Source organism: Thamnophis elegans, chromosome 4 (genome assembly GCF_009769535.1).
Source record: "Thamnophis elegans isolate rThaEle1 chromosome 4, rThaEle1.pri, whole genome shotgun sequence".
Taxonomy (NCBI): Eukaryota; Metazoa; Chordata; class Lepidosauria; order Squamata; family Colubridae; genus Thamnophis; species Thamnophis elegans.
Window position 1 is genome coordinate 137,267,524 of NC_045544.1, and position 25,582 is coordinate 137,293,105.

Genomic DNA, 25,582 nt, shown 5'->3' on the forward strand with positions numbered 1-25,582 from the left:
ACACACATATATGCACATGCGCGCGCAGACACACAAATACACACAGACACACACAAACACAAAGACACACACACAGACAGACACGAACACAGAGAGACATACAGACACAAACAGACACACAAATATACACACAAACACAAAGACACACAGAGACAGACACAAAGACACAGATACACACACACACACACACACACACACATTTGTATATACCGGTATATAGATTAATTCTGGATGGCTGGATCATCTTCAAGATTTTTTTGGCATCTTCCTTTCTCCTAAACACAAAGGTAGATTTGCTTATTTATTTGCTTATTGAAAATGACTTATTTTCCCAAAGTGTCAAGGTATTTTGCATAAAGGCAATTTTATTTTTTCCTTTGTAAAGCAGAGAAGATTTTTTTCTCCTAAGAGAATCACTCCAGGTAATTGAGCTACATCTTTTGAAAAAAAATTTCTCTGTGTGAGAGAAATCTATTTAGTACATCCCGAAAGAGAGAAAACAAAATAGGTGCTTTAAATATATTCCTTTCATTTCATGTGGCATGTGCAGAAGTCAGAGTGTTAGGCAAAAAAAAAACAACCCAACAGTCTTCAGGTGTGGCAAATCCATCAATAATTGTATTATATTTAATTTATAGGCAGTCCTCGAGTTACAACCACAATTGAGTCCAAAACATCTGTCGCTAAGCGAGACAGTTAAGTGAGTTTTGCCCCATTTTATGACATTTATTGCCAAGGTTAAGTGAACCACTGCAGTTGTTAAATTAGTGACATGGTTGTGTGGAAAGCCCCCTCCCCCCCCGAAGAATGAAATATTTTGGGAAATATTAAAAAAGGGAGAATATGGGAGAATATTATATTTCCCTAAAGAAGAAATGGAGAAACATGTTTTTAGAGGCAGGAAGCAGCCCCCAGTCTTTCTTATTAGCCCACAGCAGAAAGACGAAGTGAACTATCTAGATGGCTCCATTCATAAGCACAGCAATTACTGCAGGCAGAAATCCATTCAAGGCAGGATATTTCAAAACTCCTTGCAGCAAAGTTTGACAGCTAACAAAAACAGTGTGTTAGGATTGGTACAGCAGCCCCATCAGCCAAGATCCAGCACAGGACAAAAGCCATCGGCCACAATAGGAATCGCCCAACACCCTTTCACAACACCCTACATTGCACAACACACACACACACACACACACACACACACACACACACACACACACACAATTTCAGGACCTGTATAAAAATCCTGGCACCCATCTAGTTAATTGTTCAGCTGACCCAGAACTGCACACTGTCTTTGTCTGTTTGGTTCTGCTTCATCAATAAACCAAATTTCCAATCAGGCTCCATGATTGTTTCCAGAATCTTTCTCCCAGCTGGGAACTGTACCAGTTGGATATCCCTTCCAACAGTTGTTAAGTGAATCTGGTTTTCCTATTGACTTTGCTTATAAAAGGTCGCAAGAGGGTATTCTGACCTAGGCTTCTCCAGCAGCACGAAGCCGAATCCTCGTCCCGATAAACCCCTTTTATTGAATTCCTCTCCAGCAAAGTCTTTCCTCTCCCACCGTCTTTCAAGATAGTTCACAACTACCGACCTTTATCAGGCTTGGAGAGTAGCCAGGCCGAGATCTTTCAGATGCCGCAATACTTGGCAAGAATGCAGGAATGAACTAATTGCCTCCTGCAAACTCCCCTCCCCTTTCGCTCCTCTTTTATTCCCTCTGGGAGGGGCCATTCACCCTCCACCTTTGGCCTCACTCCCAAGTCGACCCCTGTTCTTTAGCTGTTCCCTTTGTCTGGCCACTCTGCGCATGCACACACTGGGAACAGGCTCCAGCTGTTCTTCTGCCCCACTGATGTCTGACTCTGAAGGCAGCTGATAACTGGCATACGGCCCTGGCCCCCTCTCTGCCTCCGACACAGAGCCCTCATCCGAGCCTTTCCCAGACTCCAGGACTGTCCCAGGTTCCTCCCCAACCCTCCTCACTGTTTTGACTCTGCTGCCAGCTCTGTTGGCCGCTGGTGAGCCACAACAGAGGGGATCCTATGATCCCAGGACATTGCAACCATCATAAATCGCAAAGTGTCTGAATTTTGATCCCGTGACCATGAGGATGCTCCAAGAGTCATGTGATAACCGGTCACAGGTCACTATTAGTAGCGACATCGTAACTTCAAACAGTCACTAAATGAACTGTTGTAAGTCAAGGACTAGGTCTTTTTTTTGTTTTTCATTGCCTGCTTTATTTATTTTTTATTGACTGTGACCTGCCTTGAGCTGAGTCAGACCATATAATTAAACGATTCAGAGAAGTGAAAACAGTATTTTCTCAGAATTGTTCTACTCGCGTGATTTATTTTATTTATTTATTTTTTGCCAGATTTGCTACCACAAATCTGTCCACATGTATACAGTGCCAAAAATATTTTTTTAAATAGTGGAAATCGTTAAGCTTTTACCATTTTTAAATCTATTCGTAACTCATAAACCTAACTCCTGTATGATGAAATATGATAACCGTACAAAACCCATAATTAGACCGATTTCTCTTCCTGATATTCATTCAGGCGTGCTATGCCCCGTGGCACTTAAGTCACAGGAAATGATTTACAGAATGGGCACCCGAGGCTGAAATCCTTAAGAGTCAAACCTATTAAATGCTGTAGCGAAGTTTATAAGGACATGACACATTAACACAAAATCTTGTTCAACAAGGAATAGAGAACATAGAATAACAAAGAGTTGGAAGGGACCTCGGAGGTCTTGTAGTCCAACCCTCAAGGATGCAGGATCAAAATTGTACAGGCAGTTCGAGTCAGCTGGAGCGGATTCCGGAGTCAGAGGTGAAGAAGCTTCCTGGATGAGAAGAGAAATGTCTTCAAAGAAAAAAAACAGAAAGTCCAGTTGCCTCTTGAAAAAAGCACCTTTGGGACAACCATGACATGGGTGATGGAGAAGCTCCATAAACAGCTGGAGTTTTTCATCCAGATGCAAAATTTATGTAGCAGAACTGCTGTCTTCTAGGTCTAGGAGATTAGAACCGGTTTGGTCTAGTGCGGTGGTCTCCAACCTTTTTGGCTTGGGAACCTGGCTGGGGTGGGTGGGGGGGTGGGGGGAACCGGAACGCACACGCAGCTTACACAAGCGGCAGGTTGGCACGCATGCAATATTTGTCGCTCAGGGTTGAACTGTGAGATCCTTGGTGTTCTCCGAGTTGTTTTCTTGCAGACGTTTCGCGACCCAACTAGGTAACGCCATCAGTTTTCTAGAGCACCTTGTTTGGAGAAGCGAGGTGCCCCTAGTTTAAATGCAGATTTAAAGTTGATTGTTTTACTAAAGCCAATGACAGGAGTCCTTGTTGCTCTCCGAGCTCGGTTGTTTTCTTGCAGACCTTTCACAACCCAACTAGGTAACCTCATCAGTTTACTAGAGCGCTTAAGTTTGGAGAAGGCTTCAAACTAGGTCGCCCTCGTTTGAATGCAAGTTTAAAGTTGATTGTTTTAATTAGGCAAATGAGGGGGGGGATCCTTTGGTGCTCCTCCCTGAGCTGGGTTGTTTGGTGGCAGATGTTACATTCTCCAAACTAGGCGCTCAAGCCTGGGCAAACTTGATGTTATTAATGCTAAGAGCGCCTAGTTTGGAGAACGCAAATTAGGCAGCTCAGGGGGCACCAAGGGCCCCGTTCATTGCATTATTAAAACAATCCCCTTTAAATCTGCATTTAAATCCAACAAACACAATGGGCAGTTAGAAAGGGTGCCCATTTTGACCCCGAGAGCCCCTCCCCCAAAAGATACTAAGACCACCCCCCTCTCTTTCCAACCCGCACCCATTTAGGATCAGTTCGGCTCTCCGAGCTTGAAACACGGGTCATCCATCCATTAAACTCGTAAGATTCGTTTCTCTCGCCATATACAGGTATACATCCGAACTAAACTGTCTTGTTTCTCTGTGTCATATAATAATATATGTGGGCATATGCATAATTCTGTATTTATTTATTCTGTCGTGTTTATGCAGGGTATATTGGAGGTGGTGACCCCCTGAGAGTTGTAGGCAATGAAATTTCGTTTGGATGTATGGTGATTAGTGTACATTCGAAGTGACAATAAAGTTATTATTCTGTTCTGTTCTATTCCATTTCTCCTCTCCTTTCCTCTCCTCTTAACAGACAGATTAACAGAGTTGGAAGGGACCTTGTAGGTCATCTAGTCCAACCCCCCCCAAGCAAGAGACCCTATATTACTTCTGACAGATGGCACTCCAGTCTCTTCTAGAAAGCCCCCAGGGATGAAGCTCCCACAACTTCTATTCTATTCTAATTTCCCCCTACAACCCGAACCCCAACCTTACCAACTCCCCCACCCTTTTGACCCTGTCCTCAAGGGATGACAGACAGTCCCAAAAGCCCTGAGGGATGACTGATGTGTATGTGTTTGTGTGTGTGTGTTGTCTGTGTGTATTTGTGTGTGTCTCTATGTCTCTCTGTGTTTGTATTTTGTGTATCTGTGTGTTTCTCTCTCTCTTTGTGTCTTTGTGTTTGTTTGTGTGTCTTTGTGTGTCTGTGTCTGTTTGTGTCTGTGTGTCTTTGTGTGTCTGTGTCTGTTTGTGTCTGTGTGTCTGTTTGTCTGTGTGTGTATTTGTGTGTCTGTGTCTCTCTGTGTGTGTTTGTGTCTGTTTGTCTCTGTGTGTCTTTGTGTTTGTGTGTGTCTTTGTGTGCGTGTCTGTGTGTCTTTGTGCTTGCTTGTGTTTCTGTGTGTTTGTGTCTGTTTGTGTGTCTCTCTGTGTTTGTCTGTGTGTGTCTTTGTGTTTATGTGTGTCTTTGTGTCCGTGTGTGTGTGTCTTTGTGCATCTTTGTGTCTCTCTCTGTGTGTTGGTGTGTCTCTGTGTGTTGGTGTGTTTGTCTCTGTGTGTGTGTCTTTGTGTTTATGTGTTTATGTGTGCGTGTCTGTGTGTGTGTCTTTGTGTTTGTTTGTGTGTCTCTCTGTGTGTTTGTGTGTCTCTGTGTTTGTGTGTCTGTGTGTCTTTGTGTTTGTGTGTGTCAACGGCAGCCTCTCTCACTCTGCCCCCTCCCCTTTCCTTAGCCCCCTCCCTCCCTCCCTCCACTAACTTGAGGAGGGCCGCGCGCGCCTCCTCACCCTGCCGGGGGGGGGGCGGAGCCAGCCGCACCAAGCACGCGCGCGCACGCGCGCCTCGAGGGCATTGGGCGAGGGTGGACGCCCCTCCCATCAGAGGGCCTTCCATGAACCCCGCCCACCAACCCAACCCGCCTCCTCCCGCACCCCTCCTCCCCGCGCCGCCGCGGCCTGTGCGCGCCGGGCGAAGCCCGCCCCCCGCGGCTTTTACCTCAGCCGGGACGTCGCGCTGAGGGTGGGGGGGAAAGAAGCGCGGCGCGGACTCGCCCCTCACGCAGGCGGCGGGTCCCTGCCAGGCCGCGGCGGCCTCCTGATTACTCCTCCTCCTCCGTGAGGGCGCCCCCAGCGGCTCCCGCCTCACCTCAGCCCGGCCGGGTGAGGGGAAAGCGGGCGAGAAGAAGGAGGAGAGCAGCGGCGGCGGCGGCAACGTCTGGGCGGAGCGACTAAGGCCTGAGCGGTGAAGTCGGCCGAGGCTTCGCCCGCCTCCTGTGGTCAGGGCGGCCGCCCCTCCGAGCCAGGCAAGATGGCGGCGGTGGAGCTGGAGTGGGTGCCCGAGACGCTCTACAACACCGCCATCTCGGCCGTGGTCGACAGCTACGGCCGGGCCCGCCGGAGGGACATCCGCTCCTTGCCGGAGAACATCCAATTCGACGTCTATTACAAGGTGAGGAGGAGGAGGAGGAAGGAAGGAGGCCGCGGCTCTCCCTTCTTCCCTTCCCTCGCCGCCTCTCCGGCTGGGATGAGACTCAGATGTCTGTGTCTGGGGGGGGGGGCATACACTGGAATTGCACCCCCCTTTTTAGGCAAACGGGGGGGGGAGAAAGGAGGGAGGAGGGCATCTTCTCCCCATGGCCTCTGCATGCCCCCCCTTGCCTCTTTTGCAACCCCAACTTTTCTCCAAACCATCATCATCATCATCATCATCCTCGCACTTACAAGCGCCCCCAACTGCCCCCCCACCGTCTGCTGACTTAACCCTCCACCCCCAGCTTTGCACCCCCCTCCCATCTCTTTGGTTTCCCCCACCCCGTTTCTTTATATCTCCCCACCCCCCCAAGAATTGGCTAGCCCCCCCTCTCCGGCTTTGCACCCCTCTCCCATCTCCTTGGTTTCCCCCATCCTATTTGTTTACAACCTCCCCCCCCCCGAGATTGGTTAGCCCCCATTCCCGGTTTTGCACCCTCTTGGGGAGAATAGCACCCCTTCCTGTTTCCTGGGTTGCCCACACCCCGCTTGTTTACACCCCACCACCCCAAAAATTGTTTAGCCCCTTCCCCAGCTTTGCACCTTTTTTGGGGGGGGAGAGTTGCACTCTCCTCTCTTCTTGGTTCCCCCCACCCGATTTGTTTATACCTCCCCTCAAGAATTGGTTAGCCCCTACCCTAGCTTTGCACCCCTTGTGGGGAGAATTGCATCCCTCTCCCATCTCATTGCTTCCCCTCACCCTGTTGTCCCCCCCCCATGAATTGGTTAGCCCCCTTCTCCACAGCTTTGCATCCCTTCTGGGGAGAATTGCACCCATGTCTTTGGTTCTCCCATCCTGTTTGTTTGCACCCCCCTGTAAAGAATGGGACCCCTCCATCTGCCTGGTGGTGGCATGGGCAGGGTTTTTTTTTAATTGCACATAGAAATTTGAAAAATACCTCCTCTTCCAAATATGGGCCTTGTTTATCCTGCACCCAGTTCTGTCAATTCATGTGATTTTCCACCAAGGATCCTTTTTCCCTGAATTCTCTTGTTTCCCCCTTTCTTGGAAAATGACACTGCTGTAATCTTTGCCTTTGCTTGTCTTTGCACGACCCCCCCTCTCCCCATTTTTGTTTAGGAATTGCACCTGGGAGCTGCTCCCATCCACATGTTGTTTTCAGCCTTTGGTGGAATTTTGTTTTCTTTCTGGGTTTCTTTGCAGTGGGATTCCCCACCCTCTTGAAAATACCTCTTGTTCTCTGTTCTGAAAAATGATTTGCACCCATCAGAATAATTGGCTTGATCCCAGCCCATTGCTGCATGATTACTCCCCTTTGCTTTTCAATTTGCTTTCCAGGGACCTCTCTCTCCCTTCTGCCTGTATCTCACCCAACTATTTCATTATTACATCTCTTTGGACTTTTTTACTCCACTCCACTCCAAACCTCCTCAAAGGTGAGGAGATTCATTTAAACCTGAGCTACAAATACAGGTAGTCCTCGATTTACAACAGTTCATTTAGAGACACTTCAAAGTTACAACAGCACTGAAAAAAACTTATGACCATTTTTCACACCACCGTTGAAGCATCCCTAGGGTCACATGATCAAAATTCAGATGCTTGACAAAATTCAGATGCCTATGACAGTGGCAGTGTGCCATGGTCATGTGATCACCTTCCCAATGGGGAAGCCAGATTCACTTAGCAACCATGTTACTAATTTAACAACTACAGTCACTGTTGCAAGAAAGGTGGTAAAATGGGGCAAAACTCACTTTACAAACGTCTCACTTTGCAATGGAAATTTTGGGCTCAGTCATGGACATAAGTTGAGGACCATGTATATCCTACTTTATTGGCTCCTTAAAAAGTTTATCCTCATTTCTAAAGTTGACTAACTTTGATACCCTTCCTCAGTAGGTGATTTTGGAAAAACTTCCTCCAGAAAACCTCTGCCATTTCATTATTGATGCATTATTGAAAAAAAATGAGATTTGTGTCTATATGAAACCCTCCAAATGTCCTGATTTCTCAGGTTTTATGATTTCTGACCAACCGACTGTCATTGCTCAACACATCTGGAAGGCACTGGCCGAGGAAGGCCAATTTAGGAGCTTTGTAGCATCCTAAAGGGCTAATTTACAACCTTCCTGCCCATCCCAGACATGAAATACTGTAATGTAATTGCTTTGGAATTTGCGTTGTTTTTATTATCTGTATTTTTTTTGTAATGCGTTCTTGAATTGTTCTGGTAAATTTAATATGTTATAATACAGATAGACCTCGACTATTTGTTTAGTGACCGTTTGAAGTTACAACGGCACTGAAAAAAGTAACTTATGACCAGTTTTCACACTTATAACCATTGCAGCACTTTTATGGTCATGTGATCGGATGCTTGGCAACTGTCATGTATTTATGATGGTTGCATTTTTGAGGGGGTCATGTGATTACCATTTGTTACTTTCCCAGCCTGCTTCTGACAAGCAAAGTCAGTGGAGGAAGCCAGATTTGCTTAGTGATTCACTTAACAACTACACTGATTCCTTTCACTCCTGCAAACAGATGTAAAATGGGGCAAAAGTCAGTTCACAACTGCCTTGCTTATTTACAGTGGAAATTTTGGGCACAATTATGGTTGTAGGTCAAGAACTACCTGTAAAGAAAGACTGGTGCTTTTTTAACTTTGGTGTTTGAAGTATGTTCACAGATTGGACCTCATCAGGGTGCTGAGATTGAAACAGCCCTTTAATAGAGAAGGTGTGCTTGGGGGGGGGGTGTTTCTACCCCATACAAATGACCATTTGATTCTTTATTGCATTCCCTGCTTTTTGCTATGTGTGAATATTTTTCAGAGAGGGATCCACACGAAGGCTCCAAACAAGTTAGGCAATAATCTGTGGTTATCTAGATAGAACTGCTGTTATTCAGTAGCTTTGTTTTTCGTATTAGTTATGTAGCAAATCACTTCACCTATTTGCATAGAATTTCCCTTTGAAACATAATTCATATATTTTCTTGATGGTGGTGGAAACACTGTTCACCTTTTTTCCATTTTGAGGCAGTATAGAAACTATGTGGCTTTTGTATTAAAAAAAATGAATAGGTAATCTCCCACCAGTTATTTTTGTACACTGGACTGTGTGCTTGCATGTTATATCTATCTTAATTTTTCTTCCAAGAAAGACATGTCCCCAATCCTTTTCACTTTGGAGTAAATCTTTAAGAGCTTCCATGAGTTACTTCCAAGTACAAGATATATCACATGGACAGTAGAATGTTTTAATGATGATGATGATAACAATTTAGCTAGAACTTCTGGTTGACAGAAGGTGGGGTTTTTGATTCATTCTTCTCTTCCCTCCACCTGAAAATATTGTAAAGTGCATTACTGGTAGTCCTCGAGTTACAACCACAATTGAGCCCAAAATTTCTGTTGCTAAGTAAGACATTTGTTAAATGAATTTTGTCTCATTTTACGACCTTTCTTGCCATAGTTGTAAAGTGGATCATCACTGTTAAAATAGTAACGTCTCAGGCTTGGAAGCCATCGGGGTAAGACAACATGGTTGTTAAGTGAATCTGGCTTCCCCATTTACATTCCTTCTTAGAAGGTTGCAAAAGGTCTTATGATGCTAGAACACTGCATCCATCATAAATATGAGTGAATTGCAGAATTTTGATCACGTGACTAGGGATGCTGCAACAGTTGTAAGTGTAAAAACAGTCATAAATCACTTTTTTCAGTCACTAATTGAACTGTTGTAAGTCAAGGACTACCTTAATATGTTTTCTATTATAGGGATTTTTCTCATCTGAAATATCATTCCTAGGAATTAAAGTGATCACGTGATGAGGGCTCAGTTTCATTATTTAGAAATGGAAAGATGAATTTTAGATAAATCTGTCTGTTGAGAAATGTAAATTCCCTGAATGCTAACAGAGCTAGGTGCTCTGTTCAGAGGTGCTGAATCTGATTCCCACCTGGTCCCCCCTTACATTGTCCCTGAATTAAAATTTGAACATCATGTGAGGAAAACAGTCTTGGACAGTTGTCATTAACAAAATAAACACGTCTGCTTTAAAGTTAAATTCTTGCCCTAGCCCTTCCCACTTTTTTGTTTTGATCATTTGCCTGTGTTAAAATGTGGTGGTAGTGCCAAATGTCTCCTCTGCCTTTAAAAAAAATGTTGTGCATTTTTGCTACTTATCACAGCATAATACTTAGCTTATCAGTAAGGGAAAAACAAGCCCTCCAGCTTTAGTATGTTTTCATGGGAGTTGTGAGTTGCTGAGTAAGCAGTTTGTTTTGTGCCTTGTGACATGCCATAGTCCTGTTTTTGTATGGTGATCAGGGGAGGGGGCCTATGGGCAGACCTCGCAAAGATCTGAACCCCTGGCAAAGAATTTACTGGGCCATCCATCCTTCTATTTCACACATCAGGGATGTCTCTCAGTGGTTTTTTCCCCAACATCCACTTTAAATAATTCTCACGAATGAAGGCAATATATGTGTCTCAGGATAATGTTGCAGGATCCAATCTGGGTCAGTCACTCTTCCCATCTTTTGGACTGATGTTAAAGCCCATCGTCAGGGAACCTCTCTCTAGAAAAGTGTGTTCTTTGGGCTGTTCTGTGAGTCATGTTTATGTGGTGCCTTCCTATAGTAAGCCAATAGGAAGGCACCACATAAACGCAACTCAGAACAGCCCAAAGCACATATATCAGTAGATAGAAATTCCCTGAGGATGGGCTCTAGCGTCAGTCCAAAAGCTCGGAAGAGTAAATCTCTGGTCCCAGTGACAGATCCAAATTCGATCTTGCATTAAATAATTCTGCTTCTTCTGGGACGTTTAAATGTGGATTAAGTATTTTTTTTTAAATAGCCAATAGAGAAGCATATATTATATTTATTCTGAGACAGGAATAATCTATATAGCATACAGATTAATACTAACAATTTGCTTTATATTTTGGACTAGTTGCCAATGTAAATTGATTATAAGTGTCAATGAATGACATTTATGAGTTTAATGAGTCATTCAAAATGGCAGAAGGCACTCAGTTCCTCCAAGCTCAGCCAACATGGCCTTCAGTCCAGAAGAATGGGGCTTACATTCAAATCATCTGGATGGTTTATGTTGGATAATTCTGTACCAATTCACAGAAGCTTATGCCATGTAACATGAATGCTTTCTGGTGAGGCGTTGAGTCGGTGTCAACTCCTGGCAACTGCTTGGACTAATAGTCTCTGCAGTTTTCTTGGCAGGATTTTCAGAACTGTTTTTGTCTTTGAGGTTTAAGAAGTCACCCCGTTTCTAGCCTGGTGCTTTTGCCACTACATCAAGCTGGCTTTTGGTTTTTAACTACAAGCAGTCCTTGATTTACAAGCATTCATTTAGGGACCGTTCAAAGTTACAGTGGCATTGTAAAAAGTGACCTTATGGCTATTTTTCACACCTACCACGGTTGCTGCATCCCCATGGTCACGTGATCAAAATTCAGGCATTTGGCAACTGGCTCACATTTATGACAGTTGCACTGTCCCTGGGGTCTTATGATCACCTTTTGCTACCTTCTGACAAGCAAAATCAATGGAGAAGTTAGAGTCACTTACTAACTTAACAATTGCAATCATTCACTTAACAAGAAAGAAATGGGGCAAATTCACTTAACAACTCTTGCTTAGCAATGGAAATTTTGGACTCAATTGTGGTTGTAAGTTGAGGACTACTTGTACTTTAGTTGGGTTTCACAACACATTGGGCCAAAGTTTGTTCTACAAATCCAACCGATTAAATTAAATCATCCATGGCTCAATTATCTAACTTTTTAACTGATCAGCTAAGATAGCAGCAGTTAAGATATTGTTCCAGGATTGTGAGAGATAACTTTTAATTGTTATTTGACAGGAAGCTCACTTGCTGGTTCCTTTACATGGTATTTATTTCATTTCAAAATTAAATTTCAGTGTAGTGGAAAGAGGTGACACTAAAAGAAATATCCATGGATGCTGCTCCTTGTGCATTAAGATATAAACCATGGTTTACAAAACAATGATTGGCAATGGAGTATGCAAGGCCGAAGCCAAACAACTCGTATAAAATTTTTATAACGCATTATGTGAAGCAAGCCTTTGTCTGACCCAGCATTTGTATCCTTAGATTCATTGAACTTATTCTAGAGCCAACTAAATGGAATTGCGTTATCTTTGTTTTTCCAAGAAGCAGAAGGAAAAAAATCATTTACAAAATGTGACTAGGAAGTTGTGAAATAATGTTTGGAAAATTTGACAGGGTGGTGGTGCTGCTGCAAAGGCATTATTTGGAAAAAAAAAGAGGCTATATTAGGAAAAATAAGAAAAAGACAAAATAACCTCTGAGGCCGTGTCTTCTTCTCAAAAGATCAACATGCAAGTGTTATTAAAGTGCTGGGACACGTCAATGAAGAGCATCACAGAGTTGTTGTGCTGTATAAAATAAATATTGTGTGTTTAAGCAGCAGCTTGTGTTTTTTTTTTTAAATGGTATATTTATTTACTTTATGCTTTTTCTCCCAAACGGAATAGAATACATCATCCAGTTTTTGAGCAATATTGTCTTTCATCAAAATATTGCTTTGGTCCAAATCTGTCACAAACCCAATGTGATTATCCTACCTTCTCAACTATGATGGTAAAATAGCATGGCATGGGTAAAATACAATGTAATGTGGTCTGTTGCTTATATGGAAGGACTAAATGCCTGACGTTTTAGTATTTTTTTAATTTGAAGAATTGAAAATAAAATTCTACTGTATCTGGGAATTGCATGTGAATAAGATGTGTGTATTTAATTTTTTAAAGATCATTTTATCCTACCTTTATTATTATTATAAGTAACTCAAAGGCAGCAAACACACCTAATACTCTCCCTGGTCCTGTTGTGGTCCCACAGTGGTTTGGGGAGCTGGCAGCAGATTTGGACAGTGAGGAGGTTGGGGAGGAACCTGGGCCAGTCCTGGAGTCTGGGGAAGGCTCTGATGAGGGGCTCTGTGTCGGAGGCAGAGAGGGGACCAGGGCCATCTGGTAGTTATGTGCTGCCTCCGGAGCCTCCAGAGTTGGACATCAGCGAGGAACGGGGAGCCTGTTCCCAGTGTGTGCATGCACAGAGCTGACAGAAGGCAAGAACAGTTAAGACAAAAGCAGTGACTCGGGAGTAAGGCTTGGAGATGATTGGCCCGTCCCATAAGACATAAAGGAGGAGCAAAAGCATGTGATCCTTTGCAGGAAGCAACTTTGTTTGATCTAGTCAGTTTAAATTCTGAAGCTCCATTTTGACTCTGTGCTCCATGTGGCTTTGCAAAGCTAATTGGCAATTAGGTCTTTGAATGAACATAATTCACAGCCCTTGAAATAAAAAGAGGGTTTTGGGGACTAAGCGTGTGCTTTGTACTGTCTCAGGAAGCCTACGTCCCTTTTTCCCCACAACAACCTTGTGAGATGAGTTAGGCTGAGAAAGAGCAACTGACCCCAAAGTTTACATACATAAAAATTAAATGCACATCCAGCTTTCAGAATTGTCAGTCCTTTTTAGCCGCAACCCAGTTTGATTGATATTTTCTCTCTGAAATGTTAATTCCACTAACATAATTTGCTTCCCTTTAATCTCCAGAACAAATTCCTCTTTTCTGGTTTACAGCTAAGCATAATTAAGCCAGTATTTTTTAAATCATTGGTTTTGGTTCATCCAACATGCTAAGCCAGGAAGCAAGTGAAAACATGGTTTAGTACAATGTTTGAATCTGGCCTAGGTCCTGCCTTCAGAACTTGATTGTTGTTAATCCTTTGCTTTGCAATGTCTGGAAGTTGAGTGGTTTGAAACGTTTTTGTCTGCTTATCCAAGTAGTTTCTTCATAACTTCACTTCCTTTCATCTTTGGCCTACGGTGCCTCCTTTCCTGTGGCAGTTTTGGATCCTGGCATGCAGAGTTCAACACCCAATAATATTCTTAATCTCGGTTCGAGTGCAGCACTAATCCAATACCATTCAGAGAGAGGTTACACGTAGGCTGATGTTTTGAAGGGCAAGAAGCCTTAAAATCGCAACTTGGATTTTAACCTAGGAAGAAATGACATGCTGCGTACAAACAATTATTTTCAGAAAGGAAGAGATGGAATACGAGAGATAAGAGACTTCAAAAGATACAATGCGTAGCTTTTTAGTGTGTTGTGGGAGCTCTCTATTAGGCCCTGAAACCCCCATCCAGTTATCAAGATGGCACTGCTCACTGTTGTCCAAAGCACCGCTTGACCTGTTTCTGGTAAAATTCCAAATGTTGATCTGCGTACCTGTTTTATTTTGGTGACATCAATTATTCCTGGTACGACTGACCTTTGCTTGGATAACTCAGGAGACACATAGCCAACACTTTTGGACGTAAGGCTTCGCTAAAACATGGCAAGCATTTGGGAAGAAGCATTTCAAGAATTACTTAAGCCACACTGATTCGAAGAAGTGCAGTCAGCTGGTTCTTAACTTTTATAAATCAACACTAACTAGTAGATTATCTTTTCAGAATTTAGAACTTTAATTTAGTCAACTTAGACACTTTTCACCTTTGGAATATTGTGGTTCTATAAGATTGGATTCCACGCTAAGCCTTGTTTGCTCTTGGTTTGGCATAATGGTATTAATGCAGTTAATCTAGCCATTGTGGGAGAATCTATGGGTGGTGAGATATGATAGTATGGGCACCCGTCATATTTTCCCTGTAAAAGAATTCCAGTATTTGGGAACCATCACAGAAAAAAATGTTACCCTTAGCCACCATGCTGCAGGAGTGATCTGTCATTAAAACATAGATCGGTATCTACCACCTTCAGAAGTTGTGCGAGCTTCATCCCTGGAAGCTTTTAAGAAGAGACTGGACTGCCATCTATCAGAAATGGTGTATGGTCTCCTGCTTTGGGGGGGGGGTTGGACTCGATCTACAAGATCCCTTCCAATTCTATTATTCTGTTATCTTCCATCTTTGAGAGCATATACTGCATTTCAGATACTGAACTCCTCATAAGCCATTATTGGCAAATCACTATGGGTTGATGAAGCTATGACACCAACTCAAAATCAAGCCATATTATGATGTCTGAATGCAGCCACGGGCAGTTTGCGTCTTTTACTGCATGTTTAGTCCTTTCTCCAAATTATGCTTTTTGCATTACAATTACAATAGCAGACTTCGAAGGGACCTTGGAGGTCTTCTAGTCCAACACCCTGCCTAGGCAGGAAACCCTACACCACCTCAGACAAATGGCTATCCAACATCTTCTTAAAGACTTCCAGTGTTGGAGAATTCACAATTTCTGGAGGCAAGTTGTTCCACTGATTAATTGTTCTAACTGTCAGGAAATTTCTCCTTAGTTCTAGGTTGCTTCTCTCCTTGATTAGTTTCCACCCATTGCTTCTTGTCCTGCCTTCAGGTGCCTTGGAGAATAGCTTAACTCCCTCTTCTTTGTGGCAGCCCCTGAGATATTGGAAGACTGCTATCATGTCTCCCCTAGTCCTTCTTTTCATTAAACTAGACATACCCAGTTCCTGCAACCGTTCTTCATATGCTTTAGCCTCCAGTTCCCTATCTCCTCCATTCTTCAAAAGGACTTCAGTGGTGGTATTTAAAAAGTGATAGTTAAATCAGGAAAATGTTGGTCTTTGTGAAGTGAAAAGTGAAAAATAATATTTTTATTTAATATTTATTATTTTAATGCAGTAGTTTAATGTTTATAAGTCGCCCAAAGTCATCTCTGATGAAGTAGGAGGCACATAAATTTAATAAATCAGCACAAATAAATAAAAGCATACTATCTGGAAGATTTACTTTATATAGATTTAGAGGCATATATGGTTATTCCATTTTCAGAATGTAGGGCAGGGAGGAAAAGACAAATTACAGGAAACGCATTGTAATTAACACATATATGTACCCACCACCATTTTAACAATTCTCAAAGTCCCTGCAGAAAAGTTCAATTTTTCCAGCCTTTCAAAGTAATGTCAGGGTGGGTACCAACCAAATCTATCTCAGATAAATCTCCTGATGGACTTTGAGTCAACAAGACAAGAGTCAGTTCCAACAGGAACTGTTACACAGAGGGTGGTGGCTAATTAACTTCAACTATTCTGTGAAGAAAATAGATTATTAAGACCCATTTCAGAATGGGTTTAGAACAGGGGTATCAAACTCAAGGCCCACAGGCCAGATCTGGCCTATGGGGTGCTTAAATCTGGCCCGTGGGGCCAGCATGGAAATAGCAAATGACCACCCTTCGGTGCCTCTTGACAGCCAAAACCGGGCGGGGGTGGTGTGCACCCCCCCTATGCCCTGTTTTGTCTGGCAGGGTGCTGCAGGAGGCATTTGTCTGGTCTCTCTTCCCTCCCCCCTGGCCGGCCCACAGAGGAGGACTACAATGCTGATCCAGCCATCGAAGAAATCCAGTGTGACACCCCTGGTTTAGAATAAAATGTAGTGTTAAGATAACACTGGTTAGCCTGTAGGTGACTTTCACTAACATATTCGTTTTTAACAGACACAATGTGTTTTGTTTTTTTCCTTTCTGATCTCTTTGGACTGGTGATGATAGCCCTGAACTCTCTGAGAGATTTGGAAGTGGGTTAGTGCATTATCTTCAACAGAAATGCCTCCGGATTCCCTCTTGTCACCAGTGCTTTGTAACGCGTTTATGAAATTACTGAGCGAGGTCACCAGAAGGTTTGGTGCTGTGTATTTATTAAGATGTTGGTGCCACTCAAAACAATTTGTGTCATCATTCTGAAATCAGGTCATTAACCTTCCTAGATGCCTGCCAACAGGCACTTGCTAACTGCACGAGTGATGATAAATTGAAATGGAATTTAAGCAAAATGATAGGTGCATGGTTTATTAATGCTCTGGAATCCTGGTGTTTCAGGTTGAAATCCTGACCAGAGGTACTTACTGCTAGTAATAGACAGTTCCACCCGTTCCCTATAGCTTGGTTTCCAAGAAGTACAATACAATACAATACAATACAATACAATAGCAGAGTTGGAAGGGACCTTGGAGGTCTTCTAGTCCAACCCCCTGCCTAGGCAGGAAACCCTATACCGTTTCAGACAAATGGCTATCCAACATCTTAAAGACTTCCAGTGTTGGGGCATTCACAACTTCTGGAGGCAACTTCTGTTCCACTGATTAATTGTTCTCACAGTCAGGAAGTTTCTCCTCAGTTCTCAGTTGCTTCTCTCCTTGATTAGTTTCCACCCATTGCTTCTTGTTCTACCCTCAGGTGCTTTGGAGAATAGTTTGACTCCCTCTTCTTTGTGGCAACCCCTGAGATATTGGAACACTGCTATCATGTCTCCCCTGGTCCTTCTTTCTATTAAACTAGACTTGATGTCAGGCTGATAGGTCTGTAGTTTCCTGGATCTGTTTTTTTCCCTTTTTTGAAGATGGGAACCACATCAGCTCTTTTCCACTCCTCTGGCAGTTCCCCAGTGCTCCAGTAGTGCATCAATTGGTAGTCATCAAACTGGACTTCTATGTAATTTGCAAACTTTGGTTATTAGAAAATATAGCAATCAGATTGTTGGGTTGTGGGTTTTTGTTTTGTTTTTTAAATTCCTTATTAAAAAACTCTTGCCAAATTTAAACATTTGCTGTGCCCCCTCAAAGATTTCTTGGCTGAAATATGAAATGTTGACTTATCATTTTTAAAGAAATAAATAGCTTAGATGTCGATTTATTAGTCAAAACTCTGGACAACTAACGAAGCATAAAAGCAGAAACATCAGTGAAAACAATAGAACAGGCAATAAAACACAACAGATAAATAGGTCTGTTAGTACAGGGCAAACAACAAACCAGGCTCCATTTACATCTTGGCCCTAAACCCTGGGAGAAGCACCAGGTTTTTAAGGCTTTCTGAAAGGCCAACATTGTTGAGCCTATCCAAACTTCCGTGGCAGAGCCCATCCACAAAGCAGGCACTTTCATCCCTCCCAGATTCCATAAGGCAACACCTATGGAAAAAACCTGAAGCATGTCTATCCTGCTAGATCTGATAGGATGGGCAGAAATAACTGGAGAGAAAAAAATATTCAAGGTTGACTCAGCTTTCCATCAATTCTGAGGTTAGTAAAATGACCTCCCAGATTGTTGGAGGCGGCAATATGCTGACATTGTAAACTGCCTCGAGAGTGCTGTAAAGCACTATGGAGTGGTATATAGGTAGTCCGTGACCACAGTTGAGCCCAAAATTTCACTTGCAAAGTGAGACATTTGTCCGAGATAGTGTGAGGACTCCTGCATTGAGCAAGAGCTAGAAGACCTGTGAAGTCTCTTCCAAACGTATGATTTTATTATTATTGCCAATATGTCACAATATATTTTAAAGGAAATCTAAGTATGAGTTTACACTGTAGGTTTCTTTTTAAGAGATTCAGAATGTGAAGGCTGTGTTGGTTCAGGGAAATTTGATACTAAAAATGCAGCTTTAAATAGTTCTTGATGTTTTACCTAATTCATGAACTTAACTATTTATTTCAAGTATAATCAAGTTCATAATCTTTTTTTTTTTTTAAGTTCCCACAGTTTTGGTGGGAAATTGCCCTACATATAACCTTTAGCACCTGGCCAATTAAATGTGCCATCTACAACAAAGGTGGCCTGTTCTGGAAGGGTTTTAATAACAAATGAGGTTGCTTGATAAATACTTTTGTTATATAATTGCTAAATAATTAATGTTTACAACTATTTTAAAGGGCAATTAAGATACAGAGAAAGTCATCAAATTGCCACAGATGTGTTAATATTTGTAATGTACATTATATATAGCAAAGCAGAATATTGTGACTTTAAAACCTGATTAGTCAAACTATTAGCATTAAAATGATTAATACTAATGACATAATTATTGATCTGGTTAATTCCTAATGTCAATGTCCCAACTGATTATCCCAACCAAAGCAAGCACACAAACTTGATTGAATACCAGTACATCAATTCGGCACCATTAAAGGCAAAACCAGCTCTACCTAACTCCCGTGCAAACCCACATAATTCAATATGTAAATTCCCCTCCCCCCTGTTAGTGCAGGTCACATTGTCCAATTAAGTGGTATTGTATTGTTATGAGAAAGTATCTCTAGGTTTGGCGGACACCTGCGGATGCGTCCTTGAGTCTCAGGCCTCTCCTCTGAGTCTGGAATCTGCATACTTCCTCACCTGTCCCTCCCCACTGGTTGTTGGCCAGCTGAGAAACAAAAATGATTGAAACACCATGAGCACGCTTTGAGCTTCACACCTACATTAATCTGTGATTTGTTGAACAAGTTAGCATAGCATGATTAACATAGAACACTGAGCTATTGAATTGGGCAGGCAGCCTTTTTTCATTTGTTTATTTCACATTTGTAGGCAGCATAGGTGCCACCAGAATGGCAAACTGAAATTTCTGCTTGCTCTCCCTACCCTCCAGTGGTGTTTTTAGGATATTTTGGGATGTGAGGGAAATTAGGTGGGTTAAAAGCTGAAAATGTACCTATTTAGACTGTAAGCTAAATAGCCATATTTTCATTTACTTCAATATGCCAACTCCGCTACAGAGGACAGTTTACTAACAGAGTAAGGGACATTGGAGGTTTCGACTAGAACAGTGTTTCTCAACCTTGGAGACTTTAAGTTCTGTGGACTTCAACTCCCAGAATCCCCCAGCCAGCTGGCTGGGGAATTCTGGGAGTTGAAGTCCACAGAACTTAAAGTCTCCAAGGTTGAGAAACACTGTTCTAGTCGAAACCCCTGCTGAAGCAGGAGACCATATATCATTTCAAACCAATGGCTGTCCAGTCTCTTCTTAAAAACTTCCAGTGCTGCAGCACTCACAACTTCTGGAGTCAAGTTGTTCCACTAGTTAACTGTTCTCACTGTCAGGAAATTTCTCCTTAGAAGTTCCAAGTTGCTTCTCTCCTTGATCACTTTTTATCCATTACTTCTTGTCCTGCCTTCGGGCACTTTGGGGTATAGGTGGACCCTTTCTTCTTTGTGGCAACTTCTCAATGCTACTGAATTTATTTGCTTGCTTTTTTTTCACAGTGTAAAAGTCGTTCTTTAAAAAAAAAACCCACAAGGAAATGTCTTTTTAATAGAACATTAGATCTAGTTTCCCCAAACTAGAACACATTGTTTGTCTTGGAGAAAGCATGCAGCGCTGTAAAATGCCCCCCCCTCCCCCAGTTATGCAGATTGCTGGGAGAGCAATATATTGTTTGCTAAGGCAGGGAAAACAAAGCTGCCAAATCCTTTGTGTGTTTCAAAAACTAAATAAAGCACAACCCAAAAGATATTTTTACTGGGGGGGGGGAGTATTTTAAGAATTGTCTTCCTGTCTCCTCTTTCTTCATGGTCCCATCAAGCTATCTGTTTGGGGCTGCTCTCTCTAAATTTACTATCCTCCAAATGTATGGTCTTCAAGTCCCAGAATGCTGTCTCAAAAATCCTGTGAATTGAAAACACTATATCTGGAGGATATCTAAATTGGAGAAGATGACAGAAGATTTCAAATGTGGGAGGGGAAATGCATAGACAATAAAGTGGACTAAGATATAATATATAAATAAAATAACATTTTGTTTGCTTGTAGTATCTGGTATTCAGAAATAAACTGTCTTTATGTACAGGTAGCTCTCAATGTACAACCACAAAATTGAGTCCAAAATTTCCATTGCTAAGCAAGACAGTTTCCCAATCTTCCTTGCCACAATTGTTAAGTGAATTACTGAGGTTGTTAAGTTAATAAAACGGTGGTTAAGTGAATCTGGCTTCCCCATTGACCTGGCTTTTAAAAAGGTCGCAAAAATGTTATCAAATGACCCTGGGACACTGTAACCATTATAAATACATGCCAGTTGCCAAGTGTCCAGATTTTGATCACATGACCATGAAGATTCTACAAGTGTCATATGTGTAAAAAAATAATCATACATCACTTTTTTCAGTGCCAGTTACTAAACAAAGGAATGGTTGTAAGTAAAGGACAAGGACTCAGTGGCTAAGATGCTCAGCTTGTCGATCAGAACTTTGGCAGTTCAGCAATTCAAATCCCTAGTGCTGCATAATGGAGTGAGCTCCCGTTACTTGTTCCAGGTTCTGCCAACCTAGCAGTTCAAAAGCATGTAAAAAATGCAAGTAGAAAAATAGTAACCACCTTTGGTAGGAAGGTAACAGCATTTCGTGCGCCTTTGGCATTTAATCATGCCAGCCACATTACCATGGAGACGTCTTTAGACAGCGCAGGGTCTTCAGCTTTGAAACAGAGATGACCCCCACCCCCTAGAGTCGGAGAGGAACCTTTACCTTAAGTAAAGGACTACCTGTATATGCAAATTCTACGTATTCAGAAGTAATGGCCCTGAATATAACTGTTTTCCATAAATTTATTTCTTCTTGTGACACTGATTTACAGTTTGGGATGAAACCAGTCATTATGGCTTTTTAAAAAAAAATATGTTTTAATACATTGTAGAAATAAACCTGTGTGTTTAGTTTGAAATGCCACATCCAAGACACATTGCCTTCTGTCCAGCAAATAATAATATATCTTTACGTCACAAGATACCATCATACTGGAAGGAATGGCTGACACACCCCAATCCATATTTGCTAAATTCATGAAGTTATGAGATCTCTTTGGCTTGAAAAGCTGCTCAGGATCCAGCTTTTCAGAGGAGTCTTGAAATTGAACAAACACTACCTAACCTGTGTATGAAATTAGTACCTGTTGTTATATTAATAAAAAACCATCTCTTTTTTCACCTTCTTTTATACAGCTTTACCAACAAGGCCGACTATGCCAGCTGGGTAGCGAATTCTGCGAATTAGAAGTTTTCGCAAAGGTGCTTCGAGCTTTAGATAAAAGGTACGTTTTACAAATGTGTGCCCCTCTCTCCTCCCCTTATTATATATCAAACAACTTTTGCCAGTAAAAATTTCCTCAGCTCAATTCAAATGCTTCTTGGGTGTGTTCTGTTAATGTAGGAGATGAACAGACTGAACCCAAGGGCAGGGTCAAATGGACCATGAGTCTGGAGTCCCTACACCTTCAAAAAATATCTAACTCCAGCCCCTTCCTCTTGAAGTCCATTGGCTCTTATCTGGCGGCATTTGCATTGACCATAATAGATCAGATTCTTGTTGTATAGGTTGCGTGGAATAAACTTGCAGCGCTTTTGAACTCTTTCCTGACTCCCTGTTTTTTGTGCCTGACGCTTAGTTTTTCCTCCTCAAAGAATGCAATCATAGGGATTTTTCATGGCGGGGAAGCTGCAGGCAATTTGCTTGCTTGCTTGCTTTGACTGCTGTGCCTCCCATCTCTCCGAGGCAGCTCTAGGGGGCTTCAGCAAAAATACTGTATAAGACATGAAAATGATAACGAGAGACCGTATTTTTAAAATTCTCTTAAAATAATTCAATTAAGCTTCTTGGGTTAACATTTTCCACTGGGTTTGTATATCACCCCTGGCTGTAATGCTGAGTGATGGAGCCCTTCCTGTTTAGCAGATTTGGATTGGAGTTCTAGTTTCTGTGTAAATCGCATTTTGTGTTTGTTTTTCCCCCCCTTGCCGAGGACGTGGCGCAAGTTTCTTCCGTAATATAAAAGGCGGGGGCTGTTGGAATGAGTTGGGTGGGTGTATTAAAATTTCACCTGCTGTTCTGACTTCCCCTGCAGCTGCAGAGAGGAAAAACTAATGCCAGCGCGAGGAGTGGGTGGGAATCTGTTTGAAAGGGATTAAACAAATCGTCGGACTGTTCAACGCAGAGACTTCCATAAGGCCCTATTGCTGACCTCAGTATCTACTAAATACGAAGATGCAATGTCACTCTAAGCATGTTTTTCAAGAATATGTCTCTCTTCCTGAATCTGCTATTTTTTAAAAGTTCCAGTTGACCTCCAAAATTTGCAAGAGGTTGCAGCTGGCTAGAAATTACATATGGCAGGCAGAGTACAAGTACCCCTCGACTTATGACCGTAATGGAGCCTGACCATTAGGGCCATACATCGTGAAGGTTGTACAGCAGGTGACCACATGACCGGATCCAATTTTATGACCTTTTTATTTGCAACAATTACAGGTAGTCTTTGACCCGCAACAGTTTGTTTAGTGACCATTCAAAGTTACAGTGGCATTGAAAAATGTGACTTAACAACTGTTTTTCATAATTACGACCGTTGCGGCATCCCCATAGTCATGTGATCAAAATTCGGATGCTTGACAGCTGGTTCATAATTATGACCTTTGCTGTTTCCTAGGGTCATGCGATCAACTTTTGCAGCCTTGTGACAAGCAATGTCAATGGGGAAGCCAGATTCACTTAACAGCAGGGTTACTAATTTATCAATCGCAGTGATTCACTTAACAACTGTGGCAAGAAAGGTCTAAAAATGGGACAAAACTCACTTAACAAATGTCTCACTTAACAGAAAATTTGGGCTCAATTGTTGGCCATAAGTTGAGGACTACCTATATTTACCCTATTACCGGCTATGGTGCAGTTTTGCCAAAAAAGTAAATGCCAGTTTCCAGTAAAAATGTAAATTGTGGTCATGTGACTGAGGGATGCTGCAAACAGCCATAAATACAGGGCAGTTGTCGAGCACCTGAAATTTGGTCATATGACTTCTGGTTGTTGGAACTTTGGAGCTGAGTTGTACGTACCTTTGGGGGGATCCATCCTATCTTATCCATCCATCCTATAAGAGCTGAGGTGGCGCAGTGGTTAAATGCAGCACTGCAGGATACTTCAGCTGACTGCAGTTCGGCTGTTCAAATCTCACCGGCTCAGGGTTGACTCAGCCTTCCATCCTTCCGAGGTGGGTAAAATGAGGACCCGGATTGTTGTTGGGGGCAATATGCTGACTCTGTAAACCGCTTAGAGAGGGCTGAAAGCCCTATGAAGCGGTATATAAGTCTAACTGCTATTGCTATTGCTATCTTTGAAAGGTCACTTAATGACCAGACCCAAGTCAAGGACTACCTGCATTTTTAAGAGACATAAAAAAAGACTGCAACCTTCTAGCTTTGATAGAAGGCAGGAAAATGCTCTTAACCTCCACTGCTGCTTCTTTTCTCTTCCAGGCATCTCCTTCATCACTGCTTTCAGGCACTGATGGATCACGGAGTAAAGGTTGCTTCCGTCTTGGCCTACTCATTCAGCCGGAGGTGTTCCTACATCGCAGAATCAGATGCTGCCGTAAAAGAAAAAGCGATCCAGATTGGGTTCGTCTTAGGTAACTCTCCGCAGATAAAATATTAGCCACTTCACTTCGTTACAGGTACCTTTAAAAGAGCCATGGTGACGCAGTGGTTAGAATGCAGTATTGCAGGCTGAGTCTGCCCACAGACGGGAGTTCGATTCAAGGTTGACCGGCTCAAGGTTGACTCAGCCCTCCATCCTTCCGAGGTTGGACAAATGAAGTCACAAATTGTTGGAGGCAATGTGTTGACTCTGTAAGACGCTTAGAGAAGCCTGTGAAGCATTATGAAGCCGTATATAATTGCTACTGCTTTAAGAATTACTGTATTTTTCGGATTATAAGACACACCAAGATTTTGAAGAGGCAAATTTTAAAAAAAGTTTTTGCATTCTGCAAATCACCTGAAAACGGGCCTGTTTTTTGTAAAAAAAAGGGGGGGGGGGCATGCATAGCCTTTAGGAGGCTTATAGAGTGCTTCTGGGGGGTGGGGTGGGGGCAAAAACAAGGAAAAAACGGCCTGTTTTTCGCTCATTTTTGCTCTCCCCAGCCCCCAGGAACACTCTGGAAGCCTCCTAAAGGCTATGCACGTCCATTTTTGCAAAGGGGGTGGGGTTTTGGGAGGCAAAAAATTCTGTATTCATGTGTATAAGACACACACAGATTTTCTCCCTCTTTTTTGAGGGAAACTCTGAAAAATACGGTATGTGAAAATTTAGTACTTTGTTTTTTAAAGCAAACTGGACATGGAGAGTTTAGTTTGTCTCATTAAGTAGATGAATAGTTGGAGATGTTGTAGGGAGAAGACAGAAAGTTAGGCAAAGGTTAGATAGATTCTGGTTTTGAAACTAAAATCTATCTATCTATCTATCTATCTATACAGGTAGTCCTTGACTTATGACCTCAACTGAGCCCCAAGTTTCTGTTGTTAAGCAAGAAAGTTGTTAAGTGAGTTTTGCCCCATTTTATAGTCTTTCTTGCCACAGCAGTTGTTAAGTTAGTAACACGGTCATTAAATGAATCTGGCTTCTCCATTGACTTTGCTTGTCAGAAGGTCACAAAAAGTGGATGCTATCACTCCGGGACGCTGCGACAGTCATAAATATGAACCAGTTGCCAAGCGTTTGAATTTTGATCGCGTGATCATGGAGATGCTGCAACAGCCACAAGTGTGAAAAATGACCATGCGCTACTTTTTTCAGTGCCATTGTAACTTCAAATGGTCACTAAGTGAATGGTTGTAAGTCAAGGACTACCTGTGTCCAAATCATGGTTGCAGTCATTTATCCAATGTTTCCATCCTTTTTCACCCCCTTCTGTGGCTTCAGCAATAGGGACGTACTTTGAAGATGGAGGGAAAGTCTCTTGAAACCTATTTATCTGCTTCAAAAACAGGAATGGGCAGTTTAGCCTTTAGAAGCATGACCAATTTGGGCAAGAGACCAACTGGAAGCTGTTGCTAAATTCCAAACAAGCCAGGGCTGTTTTGGACTGA

The 25,582-nt window shown here is 42.4% G+C and overlaps 1 protein-coding gene and 1 long non-coding RNA gene across 2 annotated transcripts in view; one reads left to right on the forward strand and one right to left on the reverse strand.

Annotated features, from left to right (window-relative positions):
* Nucleotides 1–2,327: 2,327 nt before the first annotated feature.
* On the reverse strand, nt 2,328–5,424 carry LOC116508373. Its single transcript, XR_004255321.1, has 2 exons — nt 5,350–5,424; nt 2,328–3,301 (listed from the first exon to the last, which is right to left on the reverse strand). It is a non-coding gene; the product is annotated as an uncharacterized LOC116508373 (long non-coding RNA).
* Nucleotides 5,270–25,582, forward strand: part of APPBP2 (amyloid beta precursor protein binding protein 2) — a 43,055-nt gene continuing 22,742 nt past the window's right edge. The window contains exons 1-3 of the mRNA XM_032216958.1: nt 5,270–5,802; nt 21,665–21,753; nt 23,972–24,123. Of these exons, the coding sequence (XP_032072849.1) occupies nt 5,662–5,802; nt 21,665–21,753; nt 23,972–24,123 (382 nt within the window). The 5' untranslated portion in view covers nt 5,270–5,661. The remainder of the gene's footprint in view (nt 5,803–21,664; nt 21,754–23,971; nt 24,124–25,582) is intronic.